General features: G+C 48.4%; 1 protein-coding gene across 1 annotated transcript in view; it reads right to left on the bottom strand.

The window, feature by feature from the left end:
- Positions 1 to 6945, bottom strand: part of IBTK (inhibitor of Bruton tyrosine kinase) — a 67293-nt gene extending 60348 nt beyond the window's left edge. Inside the window, exons 1-2 of the mRNA XM_075338427.1 lie at positions 6798 to 6945; positions 4671 to 4772 (exon numbers count right to left, since the gene is read on the bottom strand). Coding sequence (XP_075194542.1) covers positions 4671 to 4772; positions 6798 to 6921 — 226 coding nt within the window. The 5' untranslated portion in view covers positions 6922 to 6945. The remainder of the gene's footprint in view (positions 1 to 4670; positions 4773 to 6797) is intronic.
- Positions 6946 to 16925: the final 9980 nt, after the last annotated feature.

The following is a 16925-nucleotide window of genomic DNA, read 5'->3' as shown; positions in this document are numbered from 1 at the left end:
TTAAAAACGCAGTGAGCAAAAACGCAGCAAAAAGCGCACCAAATCGCGGCAAAAACGCATGCGTTTTTGTCGCGTTTTTTAGCCGCGGGTGCGTTTTTTGAGACAAAAACGCACATAAAAACGCAGCGTGAAAAAAACGCCTAGTGCGCACATACCCTTATAGAGGTCACTAGAACTGAGGCTGGGAAAATCCAACTTGTGATATGGTTATAATAAGGACTGAGAAGGATTGTGTAAGATTCTGCTGCATTATTAATCAGACCCTACTTATATGCATAAGGGGATACAATTTGGCTTGTGCCATCTAATTTTGTGTATATAACACTGTATAGTAAGAAGTTTTCATAGTGACACATATTCCAAATATTTGGTGTGATCAACCTTTGCTTTTAAAAAAAGACATCAATTCTTCTACACAATTTGTGAAGGAACTTGACAGAGGGCTGCCCAAACATCTTGGAGAACTAACCACAGATCCTTTGTGAATGTAGACTTGTGCAAAACCTTCTGCATCTTCATGTAAGCCTAGACAGGCTCAAATATGTAAAGATCAAAATACAGTGGGGGCCATATCCTCACGTCTAGGACTTTGTGATCTTGATTGTTTTGAACAAGAAAAACTCTCTTCCAACCTTCCAGCCATTCTTGTCCCCAGACACCCCCATCCTTACTACTGAGGTGCAGCCAGTGTCTACTATAGAACCTGTAGCAAACAGAATTTAGCCCTGTTTCTCCACTGTCAGGCCCCGTCCCTGACAAAATCTGATTGGCTGTGTGATATGGCATAGAGGGAGGTCATTGTCAAGTCTCCCTGTTGCCATAGCAACCATCGGCACCCCAAGATTGTGCGGTGGGGGTGCAAATGGGCAGATTCCTCACCAATCACAGCAGCATATGAGATCAGCACTATGTCCAATCTCAGAACTTGCAGCAAAAGCCTGGCTGAGTTTAGCAGTTGACTCCGGCAACGGATGGCACAGACAACTCCTGTGCCCTTGCCACTCATCGATCAGATGTAACTGTATACCTAAATGCAGGAGATAACATGCAATCTGGATGTACATTTGCAGGAAGGAGTTAAAGGAGAAGTGAAAGGGAGTCTTCAGGAACACATGGTGATTACAGCCTGTCCCTGTCACCACATTCCCGCACGAGGCTGCAGTGACCCCAGGAGTAGGAGCCTTTCCTCATGCTATCACTCTCCTCTATAGAGATATTTTCTACTAATGGTGCAGCTGCACACCTCATCAACCTTCCAGCTTAATTTGGCATCTTGATGACATGGATGTGTATTGTATTCGGATAGCAGAGATTTTCAGGTATGTGCATGTATGAACTAATGAACCATGAACACCTTAGATGTTAGCCTCAGGTTTTGTGAATTTCAGACTTTTTGGGGCAGACGTAACCCAAAGAATGAATCTTTAAGCAGTTCTTCCAAAAGGTCAAGCTTTGACGCAAAATTATGTGAAGGCCCGCTGCCGGCTGCTTGGTGGCATTCCCATTTTTCTAAATGCTCTGATTTATGTCTGTCACAAGTGCAGAATATGACTTGGAAGCAAAAGGGTTAATATCTTGTGTAAAACATTAAAGGGAACATGTCATGTGTAAAAAATGCTATTAGCCTGCAGATATGGGGTTAATCTGTAGGTTAATAGCATTCGGACCGTACCCGGTGCCTGCACATTGAACCCCACTGCTGAGAGGAATCGAACTGTAATCCCACCTGAAGCTTCCTGGATTCAGTCATGGGGGCGGCGCCGATTTGGTTTCAGTTACCGCTCTATGTATGGAGAGCTGCGCCTTTAACCATGTCCCCCGCACTGACGGACAGCCTCTTCTTATGATGAATGACAGTGTTGGGGCATGGTGACAGCCGCCGCCCTCCATACACACAGCTATGACTGAACCTGCATTAGGGCCGCCTCGTGATTGATACCGGAATGCTGCCGGGGAAATTAAAGTTCATTTTTTTCCAGCAGTGGAGTGTAATGTGCAGGCACCGGGCAGGATTCAAACGCTATTAACCTGAAAATTAACCCCATACCTGCAGCTTAATGGCATTTTTATAGGTGACCGGTCCCCTTTAAATAAACACCCCAATAAGCGTTGTCCAGTTTTCATCAATCCCAAAAGAGGCAGGTGTTTTATCTTCCATACGGCGCAGTTTGTCATCGGTTTATCTGATTTTTAAATCCAATATCAGTATTGTACATCTCAATTTAAAAAACAATTAGAAATACATGGCCTAACAGTTTATGGAATTGCAAAGTATCCATTAGAAATGAATGGCTCCACAAGGCATGCATCTATTTTCCACACTTAACATTTGTGTGACTCGTCTGAAATACAGAAGAGACAAGCTCCTGCTGAGATTTTTTTTCTACACAGATTACCTTTTTGTGTAGAAAAACATTCATGAAATTAGCAATAGCATACCAATTAGATTAACATCGGTCCACTAGCTTGTCCATGTTCAGTCTGTTTTGCATACGAACAGCCCATGAGCTGAAAGATGATATTCATGTGAGCTTAGCTTTAGGATAGTGTTGGGTAACCTCAGGAAAATCCCTGGATTGCCACAATGCGTGGATCGCTGGCCCTCTTACTTTTTCTGTTGAGCACACATGTAGAGTTTACTACTGAACGTTACTGTGGTGCACACAACGCAATATTAGGTCTTGAAGCTGGCCAGTGTCAGGGAATTCGTAGCCAGAGTTTGTGCACTCTGCACTCAGGTATTTGATGCAGCAGTCACAGTGTCTCCTGTGTGATTTATATATCAGTCGTAGTGTCTCCTATGTGATGTACCGTATTTTTCGGACTATAAGACGCACCCTGGTTTTAGAGGAAAATAAAATTTTAAGCATAAAAAATGTGGCCATGGCACACTGTTATGGGGCGAGGATCTGCTGCTGACACTGTTATGGGGGTAATGTCCCCAAATTCTCTACTACGGTACCCCATCCTGGTAATGATCCTCCTGCCTTGTATATGATCCCCATCCTTGTATATATGTCCCTCATCCTGGTATAGCCCCCATCCTGATAAATACCCCCATCCTGCTCATAATATACCGCCATCTTGCTATATACCCCCATCCTGCTATATGCCCTCATCCTGCTATATGGCCTGTATCCTATGGCACAGAAAAAAAAAATAAAACGTTTATACTCACCTTTCCTCACTCCCTGCAACATCGATCATCTTCCTCTCTGTGTCAGCAGCAGCACCACTAACCTGTGTGGAGCCGTTCCCCTGCAGCATCGCAATGTCCTCCTGTCTGCCGCCAGCTGATGTGTGTGGAGAGTAGCGGTGCGCATAGCGATGACATCATCGCTATGCTCACTGTTCTCTACACAGATCAGCTGGCCAGCAGACGGGAGGACACCACAATGCTGCAGGGAAACAGTGACGGGTAAGTATACTTATTCACTGGGGGGGCAGTGAATATAGCCACATGTGATCACTCCAGGCTGTAGTTGCAAGGGGTGATCACGCGGGCCGGCTGTTTAGCATGCGCAAGCGCTGAGAGATGATGGGCGGGAGGATGCATGCATATGAAATGAGCGGGCCCAAGTGGTCACGGCTGGCTGCTACAGCCTGTACATGCCACCGATGACCTGCTCCACCACAGCACCCTCATTCCCCGCAGTCCTACATTCAGACTATAAGACGCACCCCACACTTTCCTCCAACATTTGGGGGAAAAAAGTGCGTCTTACAGTCTGAAAAATACGATATATAGAGAGAACGTATCCTGTGTGATGTGTATACAGCAGTCTCACTGTGTCTCCTATGTAATGTATGCCGCACTTGCCCTGTCTCCTGCATAATGTATATAGCAGTCTCAGTGTATATTATGTAATCTATACATCAGTCTTGGCGTATCCTATGTAATGTACCCTGTTTTATGTACAGTATTCTCAGTGTATACTATGTGATGTTTCTAAAGCATTCCTAGTGTCTCCTGTGTGATGTATATTGCAGACTTCCACTACTTGAATTCTAAATATGTTACATGAGCAGTACTAAATTTGCCATTTTGACGAAACCTGTATTGAAACATATATGTGTATACAGAACAACTTACTGCTGGGAGCAGTCCTTTACAAAACTATTTAATAACACCAACCTGGACTTAAAAAAAAGACTACAAGTTAACTCATTAAGTGTCTAATACCTCAGCAATGGTTACATTTTGTGTCCAAATCAACATATGAATATTGGTGAACGCTCTTCTTTAAATGTTTGATCTAATATAGCTGGCTAATTTTTAACACGATAATTTTCAAGGGTCCACGAATGGCGTTATAAATATCCAAATGACGCTTGGCAGAAAAACTGGTTCCCACCCTGCTTTAGAATGAGACCACACATACTAATGTCTGTAGAGTGGAAATTTCATCCACCAGTGGCCACTGGCTGAATGGGATTTTGGCTGTGCCAAGTGGGCTTACCCTTAAAGGGCCATTTCTGGTACATGGATATAAGATTGTAGGTTACTGCGTGACACTTCTTCTGACCTTTGTGGTAATGGATCACAGATGTCCGTGAAACCACTTAATCTTGTTTATATATACAACTTTCCATTTCAATAAACTGTTCTCTGATAAAAAACACAAATGCGCACTTAACACATTCGCAGAAATGCTTTCTCGCCTACTCACGTCTTTCGGTAAGTGTGACTTCACATATCTCCTTTAATCGGACAATGAGTAGCTGATCTGCCATCACCAGGACATTACAAATAAATTCCACATTTGCCGACTCTGAGAAAAAAAAGAAATGATTACATATGAACCCGGCACCACTTTAGGAGTGAGATCAAGATGGGCTTATTGATTGAGCTCCACCGTGCACATAGACCGCATACTATTCATGAGAAGTCATGGGCTCAGCCAAAACTAGTCATAGTTAGTCTTGGCAAAGCAGAACGGGGTGGAAGCATCAAGTATGAATAACCTAAAATCACACTATAAATGGGGTAAATAAAGTGTTTTTCCAACCACTAGAAACATTTACTGTTGCACAATATGTGACGACATGTTGGAAAATCTGAATCTTTAGAAGAAGAGTGATTACAGTTTATGGGCTGCTGACAGGAGAATAAAGGAGATCCAACGATAAGCAGATGTCTCCATGCTCTTCACGCTGTCTATGAGAGGTCTGTGTAAGGGTCCATTTACACGGTAGATTTCTGCACATAACAAGCGCCATACACCAATTTAACAGACTGATTGGTGTTCGATTAAAGAGAACCGGTCAGGTCCTTGATGCCCTCCAACACATAATGCTATTCACTACCATGGATGTTTAAAAAACGACTTATAAACTTCGCTTTCCCTATGCCAATTAGACCTGTGACTAGCTTCAGGGGTATTAGTTCCCGAAACTAGTTGGCCTCTTTTCCATGTTATCATGCCCTTGTGCATGTGATAACATGATTTCCCTGAATTGGCATCACCGCCAGCTTTTGTAAGTCTGGCGCATACCCGCGGCTCATTTCAGCCACATCAGTGTGCCTTTGATGCAGGGTATTCGCTTCCTGACTTCATTAGGCACATTGCACATGACCATAAGTTCAGAAGACGTGTAAGTTAGCCATCTTCTGACCATCCAGTCATACGTAGTGTGCCTAATGAAGCATCCACCTTCTTAAAGGGAACCAATCATCAGGATTTTCGCATATAACCTAAAGCCAGTGCTATACTGGCACTATCAGGCTGATTCTATACATACCTGTAGAGGTCAGCTCGGATGTTTAGGTTTTGAAATCCAAGAAAGTGAACTTTGTAAAATGAGCTGCTTCTTGAGTGACAGTTGCACTGGAGCAGACAATATATTCATAGTTATCCCCTCCCCCTGTTAGAATTAGCATAAGCATTATACAAACGACTCACTTTGTCTAGCAGGACCTGTGGTGAGATTATACCCATGTGACCAGAAGGGGCGGGGCCTCAGCCACTAAAGCTGCATACCAGGTCACATGGCTATGACCTCACACAGGTCCTGCTAGACAAAGTGAGTCGTTTGTATAATGCTTATGCTAATTCTAACAGAGGGGACAACTATGAATATATTATCTGCTCCAGTGCAGCTGTCACTCAAGAAGCAGCTCATTTTACAAACTTCACTTTCTTGGATTTCAAAACCTAAACATCCGAACTGACCACTACAGGTATGTATAGACTCAGCCTGATAGTGCCAGTATCGCACTGGCTTTAGCTTATATGTGAAAATCCTGGTGATTGGTTCCCTTTAAGCACTCTGATGCTGCCAAAAAGAGCTGAAAGCATGACGTGAGATTTCCATTAGTTGGCTGTGACGCCGGCTTGTGGACATGTTATGGTCACAGGGATGTGATAACATGGAAAGAGGGCCAACTAGTCTAGGGGAACAACACCCCCGCGACTAGTCAAGCTGCTAATTAGTATAGGCACAGTGCAGTTTAATTATCATTTATTTTTAAACAGTCATATTAGTGAATAGCATCATACAGGGCTGGGTAGGGAGGGAATTTGGGCATACAGATTACAATGCTGCTGGGTTGGACGGCAGGGGGGATCTGACAGATTCCCTTTAACACATGCCGAAGGAAACTGCATGGAGATGAACCATCATTTTGGTCTTCATACATTCCCAGCAGCACATACGGAGATTTGTTGCTGACAGTGGTTATTTTTTGGCTACTTGTCAGCTGCCATGTTTACATTGGGCAATTAATTAGCAATCATCCCATTATCATCCTTTGCCTTTCCCCCCTAACATGTGTCCCTCCTCAGATCTATACCTACCTCTTACAGCAGGGGCCTCGTCTGTGTAGATATAATCAAGAATCACTTGTAAGACGTCTGAGTGAACAGGTATTTCTAAAGCAGAACAGCATCTTGCCTGCAGGATAGAGAAATCTTCAGTCATCCAGAGGTTTAGTGGTTTTTTCCTCGTATCCTACGCATGTTGTACGCCCTATACCCATAAAATGCCATCTGCCTGATTACATCTGCTGACAATACTAAAGAATAAGCCACGGTTCAACCATGAAATGTCTGAAACGGTCCTAGTAAGACAAAAAAGCACCAACATAACAATATACCTAATCATAGTAAACCTGAAAATAAGAAACTGTGTGATATGTGTTAACAGAGAAATCTGCTTCTTTCTCCTCCTGCACTGATCTTTCATTCTCAAAATTCTCACTTCACGGGTACGTGTCTTCAGTGGATACAGACATTACCATTGTGGACATGGCAGATGACAGTTGGTGCTCATAACATTCTATGGAGAATAACGTTTTCAGCAGAAAGTCTGTGTCCGCCTCCTTCCCCTCTCCACAGAATGTTATATGCACCAACTGCCATCTCCAATCTCAGTAACAGGACAAATTGTCTTCACTGAACACACATTTCACAGATTTTACCCATGGATGAAGAGAGTTAACGGTCAGTCCAGGAGGAGAAAGAAGCAGATTTCTCTGATAAGATATATTACAGAGAAAGTTAATACATATAAGTTGATATTTTCATGTGTACTATTGATTTAAGAAATAAAAATGTAAATGGCGTACTCTCAAGTATTGTAGGTGGCGCTGCGCTAGAGTTTGTCTCCTTTCCTGGAGAGACAATTGGAATATTTCCCAGAGGGGCATGGCAGCTTTAAGTCCCCTTACTGGCAGTCAGACTGGCTTGCAAAGTCTCCTTAAGGAGAATAGTCTTCCCCTGTGGTCCCCACAAAGGTTCTCATGAGCCAGATCAGACACCCCATACTTTGCACTGACTAGGGGCAAGCACCCCGAAACACCGCGTCTGCAAATTGGGATTCAGATCTGGCATAAAATCCTAAGTCATATGCAAAGGATTGTTAAAAATCCACATTTCACTTTTAGGATCGCTGCTTCCAATAGGTGTTTTGTAGATAGCTGCAGTAACAAGTGTAATACATTGAACTCTATTAGAATTGTGAGTGCACAACTCTAATTATAGCCAAACATACAGTAAGCCAAAAGGACACTTTTTGACAGGGTTTCAATTAATGCTGGGTAAATTGTCAAATTTTAGGATTTTTTTTTCCTAACAGATATATGCTGTAACAGAAAAGAGACAGATGCACACTGCAGTGCTAAGATATGTGTAGCAATGATTATGACAACATAGACTTGCATTACTGCTATGAAAAACATGCAATAATTGAGATACTTAGCACACAAAAATGGCCAGTTTTATGTGAGCCCAACAGCCAACGCCAAAGCGAATAGTTTGATAGGGATCTGACAAAAAAGAGAATTTTGTTTACTTACCGTAAATTCTTTTTCTTATAGTTCCATCTTGGGAGACCCAGACCTTGGGTGTTTAGCTTCTGCCTCCGGAGGACACACAAAGTACTACACCTAAAAGTGTAGCTCCTCCCTCTGAGCTTATACACCCCCTGGTGAGCCAGTCACAGCCAGTTTAGTGCAAAAGCTGAAGGAGAATAGCCACCCGCAAGTAGAACAGAGCAAGAGCCGGAACAACCGGAGACTCTGTCCACGACAACAGCCGGTGAAACACGCAGAACAAGGAAATTGCCAACAGGCAACAGGGCGGGTGCTGGGTCTCCCAAGACGGAACTATAAGAAAAAGAATTTACGGTAAGTAAACAAAATTCTCTTTTTCTTTATCGTTCCTTTGGGAGACCCAGACTTTGGGACGTCCCAAAGCAGTCCCTGGGTGGGAAATAAACAGAAAAACTAAGAAGTAGGCAGAACCTAACTTCACAAATGGGCGACCGCCGCCTGAAGGATGCGTCTGCCCAAGCTCGCATCTGCCGAAGCATGAGCATGCACTTGGTAGTGCTTCGAGAAGGTATGCAGGCTAGCCCAAGTGGCAGCCTGACAGACTTGTTGAGCCGTAGCCTGGTGCCTAAATGCCCAAGAGGCACCGACAGCTCTGGTCGAGTGTGCTTTGATCCCCGGCGGGGGAGGCGCATGCGTACTCTGGTAGGCGTCCGAAATGGTCGACCTAATCCAACGGGCTAAGGTCGGCTTAGAAGCAGGGAGGCCCTTGCGCCGACCTGTGGTTAGCACGAAAAGAGAGGTGCACCGCCTAAGCGCAGCGGTGCGAGACACATAGATCCGGAGAGCACGCACCAGATCTAGAGTATGTAGAGCTTTTTCAAAGCGATGAACAGGGGCCGGACAGAAGGAAGGTAAGGTAAAGGGAGAGACCACCTTAGGAAGAAAGTCCGGAGTCGGACGGAGAACCACCTTGTCTTGATGAAAGACTAAAAAAGGTTACTCCGAGGAGAGCGCAGCCAAATCAGAGACTCTCCTGAGAGAAGTTATGGCAACCAGAAAGGCCACTTTCTGTGAAAGACGGTACAAAGAAACCTCCCTAAGAGGCTCAAAGGGGGGTTCCTGCAAGACCGTGAGAACCAAGTTAAGGTCCCAGGGGTCCAAGGGCCGCCGGTAAGGCGGAATGATGTGAGACGCGCCCTGCATGAAGGTGCCGACCTGAGCCAGCCGAGCGAGACGCCGCTGGAACAGAACTGACAGAGCCGAAACGTGTCCCTTGAGAGAGTTGAGGGACATTCCTAGCTGTAGACCGGACTGTAGAAAAGACAGAAGGGTCGGCAAGGAGAATGGCCAAGGAGGATGGCCGGTAGAGCGACACCAGGACAGGAAAATCTTCCAAGTCCTGTGATAGATCTTAGCGGAGGAAGACTTACGGGCCCGAGTCATCGTGGAGATGACTTCAGGGGGAATAGCAGAAGCCGTCAAAATCCAGGACTCAAGAGCCACGCCGTCAATTTGAGGGCCGCAGAATTCGGGCGGAAAAACGGACTTTGCAAGAGTAGGTCTGGACGGTCCGGGAGATGCCACGGCATCTCTACGGACAGTTGGAGCAGGTCTGGGTACCAAGTTCGCCTGGGCCAGAACGGTGCAATGAGGATGACTCGACGACCCTCCATTCTGATCTTGCGCAGGACTCTGGGCAAGAGAGCTAGAGGGGGAAACACGTAGGAAAGACGAAACTGGGACCAGTCCTGAACCAGAGCGTCCGCGGCGACGGCCTGAGGATCGTGGGAGCGAGCCACGTAAACAGGAACTTTGTTGTTGTGACGGGAAGCCATTAGGTCCACGTCCGGAGTGCCCCATTTGCCGCAGATCGACTGAAATACTGCCGGGTGCAGGGACCACTCGCCACCGTCCACGCTTTGACGGCTGAGATAATCTGCCTCCCAGTTGTCCACGCCTGGGATGTGGACTGCGGATATGATGGACCCGGAGTCCTCCGCCCATTGAAGAATGCGTTGTACCTCCATCATTGCCAGGCGGCTGCGTGTCCCGCCTTGATGGTTGATGTAGGCAACCGCTGTCGCGTTGTCTGACTGGACTCGAATGTGCCTGCCTGCCAGCAGGTGGTGAAATGCTAGGAGAGCTAGAAGCACGGCTCTGGTTTCCAGCACATTGATTGAAAGGGCTGACTCGGACGGAGTCCAAGTGCCCTGTGCTCTGTGGTGGAGACATACCGCTCCCCAGCCGGATAGACTGGCATCCGTGGTGAGAATCACCCAGGACGGGGCCAAGAAGGAGCGCCATTGGGACAGGGAGAGGGGCCGAAGACACCACTGAAGAGAGCTCTTGGTCCGTGGCGACAGAGCCACTGACTTGTGTAAGGAGGAAGGCCGCTTGTCCCAACAGCGGAGAATGTCCAGCTGCAGGGGACGCAGATGGAACTGGGCAAAGGGAACAGCCTCCATGGACGCCACCATTTGACCCAGCACCTGCATCAGACGCCTGAGGGTATAACGGGGGGCCTCAGGAGAGAGCGCACCGCCAGCTGGAGTGACAGCTGTTTGTCTAAGGGCAACTTCACAAGTGCCGGCAGAGTCTCGAACTGCATCCCTAGGTACGTGAGACTCTGGGTCGGGGTCAGAGTGGATTTGGGAAAATTGACAAGCCACCCGAATTGGGCTAGAGTGGCAAGAGTGAGCGAGATACTCCGCTGACAGTCTGCGCTGGATGGAGCCTTGACTAGAAGGTCGTCCAGGTAAGGGAGCACTGCCAACCCCTGGAGGTGCAGAACCTCAATCACTGCTGCCATGACCTTGGTGAATACCCGAGGGGCCGTGGCTAACCCGAAGGGGAGAGCCCGAATTGGAAATGATCTTCTCCTATTGCAAAGCGTAGCCAACGCTGGTGTGAAACTGCTATTGGCACATGTAGATAGGCATCTCTGATGTCGATGGACGCCAGGAAATCCCCTTGGGTCATTGAGGCAAAGACTGATCGCAGGGACTCCATGCGAAAATGACGCACCCGAACATGCTTGTTGAGAAGCTTGAGATCCAGGATGGGCCGGAAGGTACCGTCCTTTTTGGGAACTAGGAAGAGGTTTGAGTAAAAACCTCTGAACCGTTCCCGGGCGGGAACTGGTACAATTACCCCGTTGGCCTACAAGGCTGCCACGGCCTGTGAGAAGGCGGCGGCCTTGGAGCAGGGAGGAGTTGAGAGAAAAAAATCTGTTTGGCGGGCTGTAAGAGAATTCTATCCTGTAGCCGTGAGATATGATATCTCTCACCCACTGATCGGAAACTTGTTGAAACCAAGCGTCGCCAAAGTGGGAGAGCCTGCCACCGACTAAGGACGTTGCTGGAGCGGGCAGAGAGTCACGAGGAGGCTGCCTTAGTGGCAGGACCTCCTGCGGTCTTCTGTGGACACGCTTTTGAGCACCAGTTGGATTTCTGGTCCTTAGCTGAGTTAGCGGACGAGGCGGAGGGCTTAGAGGACGACCAGTTGGAGGAACAAAAGGAGCGAAACCTCGACTGAATCCTACCCTGGGCAGGTTTCCTGGTCTTGGTTTGTGGCATGGAAGTACTCTTCCCACCAGTAGCCTCTTTAATAATTTCATCCAGCTGTTCACCGAACAGCCGGGAACCAGCAAAAGGGAGCCCAGCAAGGTACTTCTTTGAAGAAGCATCTGCCTTCCACTCTCGAAGCCACAAGATCCTGCGGATAACGAGGGAATTAGCCGAAGCCACCGCAATGCGGTGAGAAGCCTCTAGCATGGCAGACATGGCATAAGAAGAAAAAGCTGAAGCTTGAGAAGTTAAAGTAACCATCTCGGGCATAGATTCCCTGGTGAGGGAATGTATCTCCTCTAGAGAAGCAGAAATGGCTTTGAGGGCCCATACTGCTGCAAAAGTTGGGGGAAAACGAGGCCCCCGCCGCTTCATACACGGATTTGGCCAGAAGGTCAATTTGACAGTCAGTGGCATCCCTAAGGGAAGTGCCATCAGCCACCGACACAACGGTCCGGGCTGAGAGCCTGGACACCGGCGGGTCTACCTTTGGGGAGTGAGCCCACTCCTTGACCACCTCAGGTGGAAAGGGAAAACGGTCATCAGAACCACGCTTTGGGAAGCGTTTGTCAGGACAGGCCCTGGGTTTGGTCACAGCGGTCTGAAAACTGGAGTGGTTAAAGAACACACTCTTTACTCTCTTAGGCGAGGTAAACTGGTGCTTTTCTGCCAGAGAGGGTTGCTCCTCTGCTACTGGCGGATTGAGATCCAGTACAGAATTAATGGAAGCAATCAAGTCACTCAGTTCTGAGTCACCCTCGGAAAGATCAATGGGGCACATGGAGTTAGCCTCCGAGCCCCCTGTAAAGGCATCCTCCTCATCCTGCGAGTCAGCCCTTGAATCAGAGCCGCGGGATGAGGAGGGAGAGGAAACCCTGCGGTGCCTCTTAGGAGGACGGGGTCTGTGCCCTGATGAAGAATCCTCTGTGAGCTCCACTGGACGGAGGTCAGAGGATAGGGATCCTAAAGGACCCTTAGCAAGAGCATTAGAGGCACCCTGTGAAGGGGGCTGATGCATATTCATCAAAGTGCTGGACAGAAGTCCCATGGACTCAGCAAATGACTGGGAGATGGACCTAGAAAAGGACTCTACCCAGGCCGGGGGTTCAGCCACAGGTGCAGAAGCAGCCTGAGAGACCACTGGGGGTGAGACTCCAGGCTGTGGCACCTCAAAGTTAGAGCAGACCTCACAATGTGGATAGGTGCTCGGTTCAGGCAGCAGGAGCTTACATGCAGCGCATGTAGTATAAAGCTTTGTAGCCTTGCTCCTCATGTGAGACATGCTGCTGGAGTGGGGAAAACAGCTTCTATAAAGAGAATGAACCCCAGTGAGTATATTCAGAGGTCCACAACCAGAGACCGGCTGTGGCTTACCAGACCGCTGGAAGCGGTGTTGTGTGCCCTCCAGATCCCGAAGCCCGGAGCCCCAATGCACAGCACCTCAGCAGGGATGCAGAGTGAAGCATGGCCCAGCGCAGAGTGAACCCTGTCCAAGAAAATGGCCGCCGGAGCGAAGAGAGGGGGCGGGACGGGGGCGTCTTCCTGTAGGAAAGCGGGATCTGGAGGGCCATAGAGGCCTGCAGGGGGGGGGAGTCATGCACAAGCAGTGGGGAGTGTCCCTCCCCTGTGCAGAACAGCCGCCGGGAGGAGCCGTGCCTGTCCCTCTGCATGAGTGACATGCGAGGGCAGGTAACAGAAACTAGGCCTCCGGTGAAGCCGGGGCCTAAATTTGAGCAGCGAGGCCGAAGCGCAGGCACTATCGGCGCGGTTCTCGGGCGAAAAGCCAGAGGACCCGCCGGAAATGCCAAAATCAAATACCGCAAACACACTCTCCCCCACAATAAAGGACAGGGACCCTGGAAGCAATCAAGTCACTCAGTTCTCAACATATGAAAGTCTCAGGTACTTAGCTGATGAGACGCAGGGCCAGGTCCCTGGGGATGAGTGCTCCGGTCCAGCAGGGTCCTCAAGGGGCTGTGGACGGAGACCGGTCTCCTGCCAGGCATGGAGACCGCGCTGGATCCCACTTCAATCCAGAGCCCAGGAGGGATGGTGAAGGAACACGGCATGTAAGGCTGCAGCCTTGGAAATCAACCTTACAACACCACCGACACAGTGGGGTGAGAAGGGATATGCCGGGAGTCCAGACGTGGACTCGCACTTCTTCAATCTTTTTCCAAATAAACCCCAAAAAAACAAAAAATGCATATGAGAATGCATGTGTGGATGTATCCTCCTGAACACAAAGCGATAAACTGGGTGTGACTGGCTCACCAGTCGGTGTATAAGCTCAGAGGGAGGAGCTACACTTTTAGGTGTAGTACTTTGTGTGTCCTCCGGAAGCAGAAGCTAAACACCCAAGGTCTGGGTCTCCCAAAGGAACGATAAAGAAAAGCACCTTGCAGCTGGCTCTTGGGCTCACATAAAACTGGCCATTTTTGTGTGCTAAGTGTCTAAATTATTTCATGTTTTTCATAGCTGTAATGTATGTTTATATTCCCATATTCATTGTTCCACATATCTTAGCACTGCAGTGTGCAACTGTCTCCTTATTGTTACTATGCTTCATAGTCAGTTTGCACCTGTTGACATTAGAAAGGTAGGACGTGCCATCTGTCTTTTTCTTAGATTACAGATATAGTCTGATCACTAACTACAGATTTGGCATGAATTTAGCCATTGCTACATGAAATGGATAACTGGACCACATCGCATCTAGGTAAGATGATAGTATGACTGTATAGCCTTAACGGGTTTAGCTATAAAACACAGTAAGTAGCCAGGAAAATCAATGATGATCCTACACCATAAGCCGAAAGCATGCAAGAACAGCCCAGGCAAAGTGTCGTGAAGAGGATCTGTCAATAGATCATGAAATAGGTGCCTTAGCCCTGATCGGGATGGTGTACATACTTATCAAATCCATCCAAAATGGCTTTACAATCCTTTCTGAATATTCAGCAATTTAGGAGTCCAGATATACATTGCTAAGTGTATCCGGTCTACAAATGCTATCTTCACCCACCTAGCTTAGCTTACTGACTTCCTCCCTGCTCCCAAAATGTTGCACATGCTCAGTGGAACCTGCACTCTTCAAGCATGAACCAGAACAACCGGAGACTCTGTCAACAACAACAGCCGGTGATAACACACGGAACAAGAAAGTGCCAACAGGCAACAGGGAGGGTGCTGGGTCTCCCAATACGGAACTATAAGAAAAAGAATTTACGGTAAGTAAACAAAATTCTCTTTTTCTTTATCGTTCCTATGGGAGACCCAGACATTGGGACGTCTCAAAGCAGTCCATGGGTGGGAAATAAACAGAACCACTAAGAAGTAGGCAGAACCTAACTTCACAAGTGGGCGACAGCCGCCTGAAGGATGCGTCTGCCCAAGCTCGCATCTGCCGAAGCATGAGCATGCACTTGGTAGTGCTTCAAAAAGGTATGCAGGCTAGTCCAAGTGGCAGCCTGACAGACTTGCTGAGCCGTAGCCTGGTGCCTGAAAGCCCAAGAAGCACCGACAGCTCTGGTCGAGTGTGCCTTGAACACTGGTAGGCGTCCGAAATGGTCGACCTAATCCAACGGGCTAAGGTCGGCTTAGAAGCAGAGAGGCCCTTGCGCCGACCTGTGGTTAGCACAAAAAGAGAGGTGCACCGCCTAAGAACAGCGGTGCGAGACATATAGATCCGGTGCCCACGCACCAGATCCAAAGTATGCAACGCTTTTTCAAAGCGATGAACAGGAGCCGGACAAAAGGAAGGTAGGGTAATGACCTGGTTAAGGTGGAAAGGAGAGACCACCTTAGGAAGAAAGTCCGGAGTCGGACGGAGAACCACCTTGTCTTGATGAAAAACCAAAAAAGGTGACTCTGAAGAGAGCGCAGCCAGATCAGAGACTCTCCTGAGGGAAGTTATGGCCACTAGAAAGACCACTTTCTGTGAAAGACGAAACAAAGAAACCTCCCTAAGAGGCTCAAAGGGGGGTTTCTGCAACACCGTGAGGACCAAGTTAAGGTCCCAGGGATCCAAGGGCCGCCGGTAAGGCGAAATGATGTAAGACGCGCCCTGCATGAAGGTGCGGACCTGAGCTAGCCGAGCGAGACGCCGCTGGAACAGCACTGATAGAGCTGAGACTTGTCCCTTAAGAGAGTTAAGGGACAGTCCCAGCTGCAGACCGGACTGTAGAAAGGACAGAAGGGTCGGCAAGGAAAATGGCCAAGGAGGATGGCCGGAAGAGCGACACCAGGACAGGAAAATTTTCCAAGTCCTGTGATAGATCTTGGCGGAGGAAGACTTACGGGCCCGAGTCATAGTGGAAATGACTTCAGGAGGGATACCAGAAGTCGTCAAGATCCAGGACTCAAGAGCCACGCCGTCAATCTGAGAGCCGCAGAATTCTGGCGGAAAAACGGACCTTGTGAGAGAAGGTCTGGACGGTCCGGAAGATGCCACGGCACCTCTACGGACAGAAGGAGCAGGTCTGGGTACCAAGCTCGCCTGGGCCAGTCCGGAGCAATGAGAATGACTCGACGGCCCTCCAGTCTGATCTTGCGCAGAACTCTGGGCAAGAGCGCTAGAGGGGGAAACACGTAGGACAGACGAAACTGGGACCAGTCTTGGACCAGAGCGTCCGCAGCGAATGCCTGAGGATCGTGGGAGCGAGCCACGTAAACCGGAACCTTGTTGTTGTGACGGGATGCCATTAGGTCCACGTCCGGAGTGCCCCACTTGCGGAAGATTGACTGAAACACTGCCGGATGCAGGGACCACTCGCCGCCGTCCACGGTTTGACGGCTGAGATAATCTGCCTCCCAGTTTTCCACGCCTGGGATGTGGACTGCGGATATGGTGGACTTGGAGTCCTCCGCCCATTGAAGGATGCGTTGTACCTCCAACATTGCCAGGCGGCTGCGTGACCCGCCTTGGTGATTGATGTAGGCAACTGCTGTCGCGTTGTCTGACTGGACTCGGATGTGCTTGCCCGCCAACAGGTGGTGAAAGGCTAGGAGAGCTAGAAGCACAGCTCTGGTTTCCAGCACATTGATCGAGAGGACTGACTCGGACGGACTCCAAGTGCCCTGCGCTC

This window comes from Anomaloglossus baeobatrachus, chromosome 3, assembly GCF_048569485.1.
Source record: "Anomaloglossus baeobatrachus isolate aAnoBae1 chromosome 3, aAnoBae1.hap1, whole genome shotgun sequence".
NCBI classification, from domain to species: Eukaryota; Metazoa; Chordata; class Amphibia; order Anura; family Aromobatidae; genus Anomaloglossus; species Anomaloglossus baeobatrachus.
This window is presented reverse-complemented; position numbering and strand designations above follow the sequence as displayed.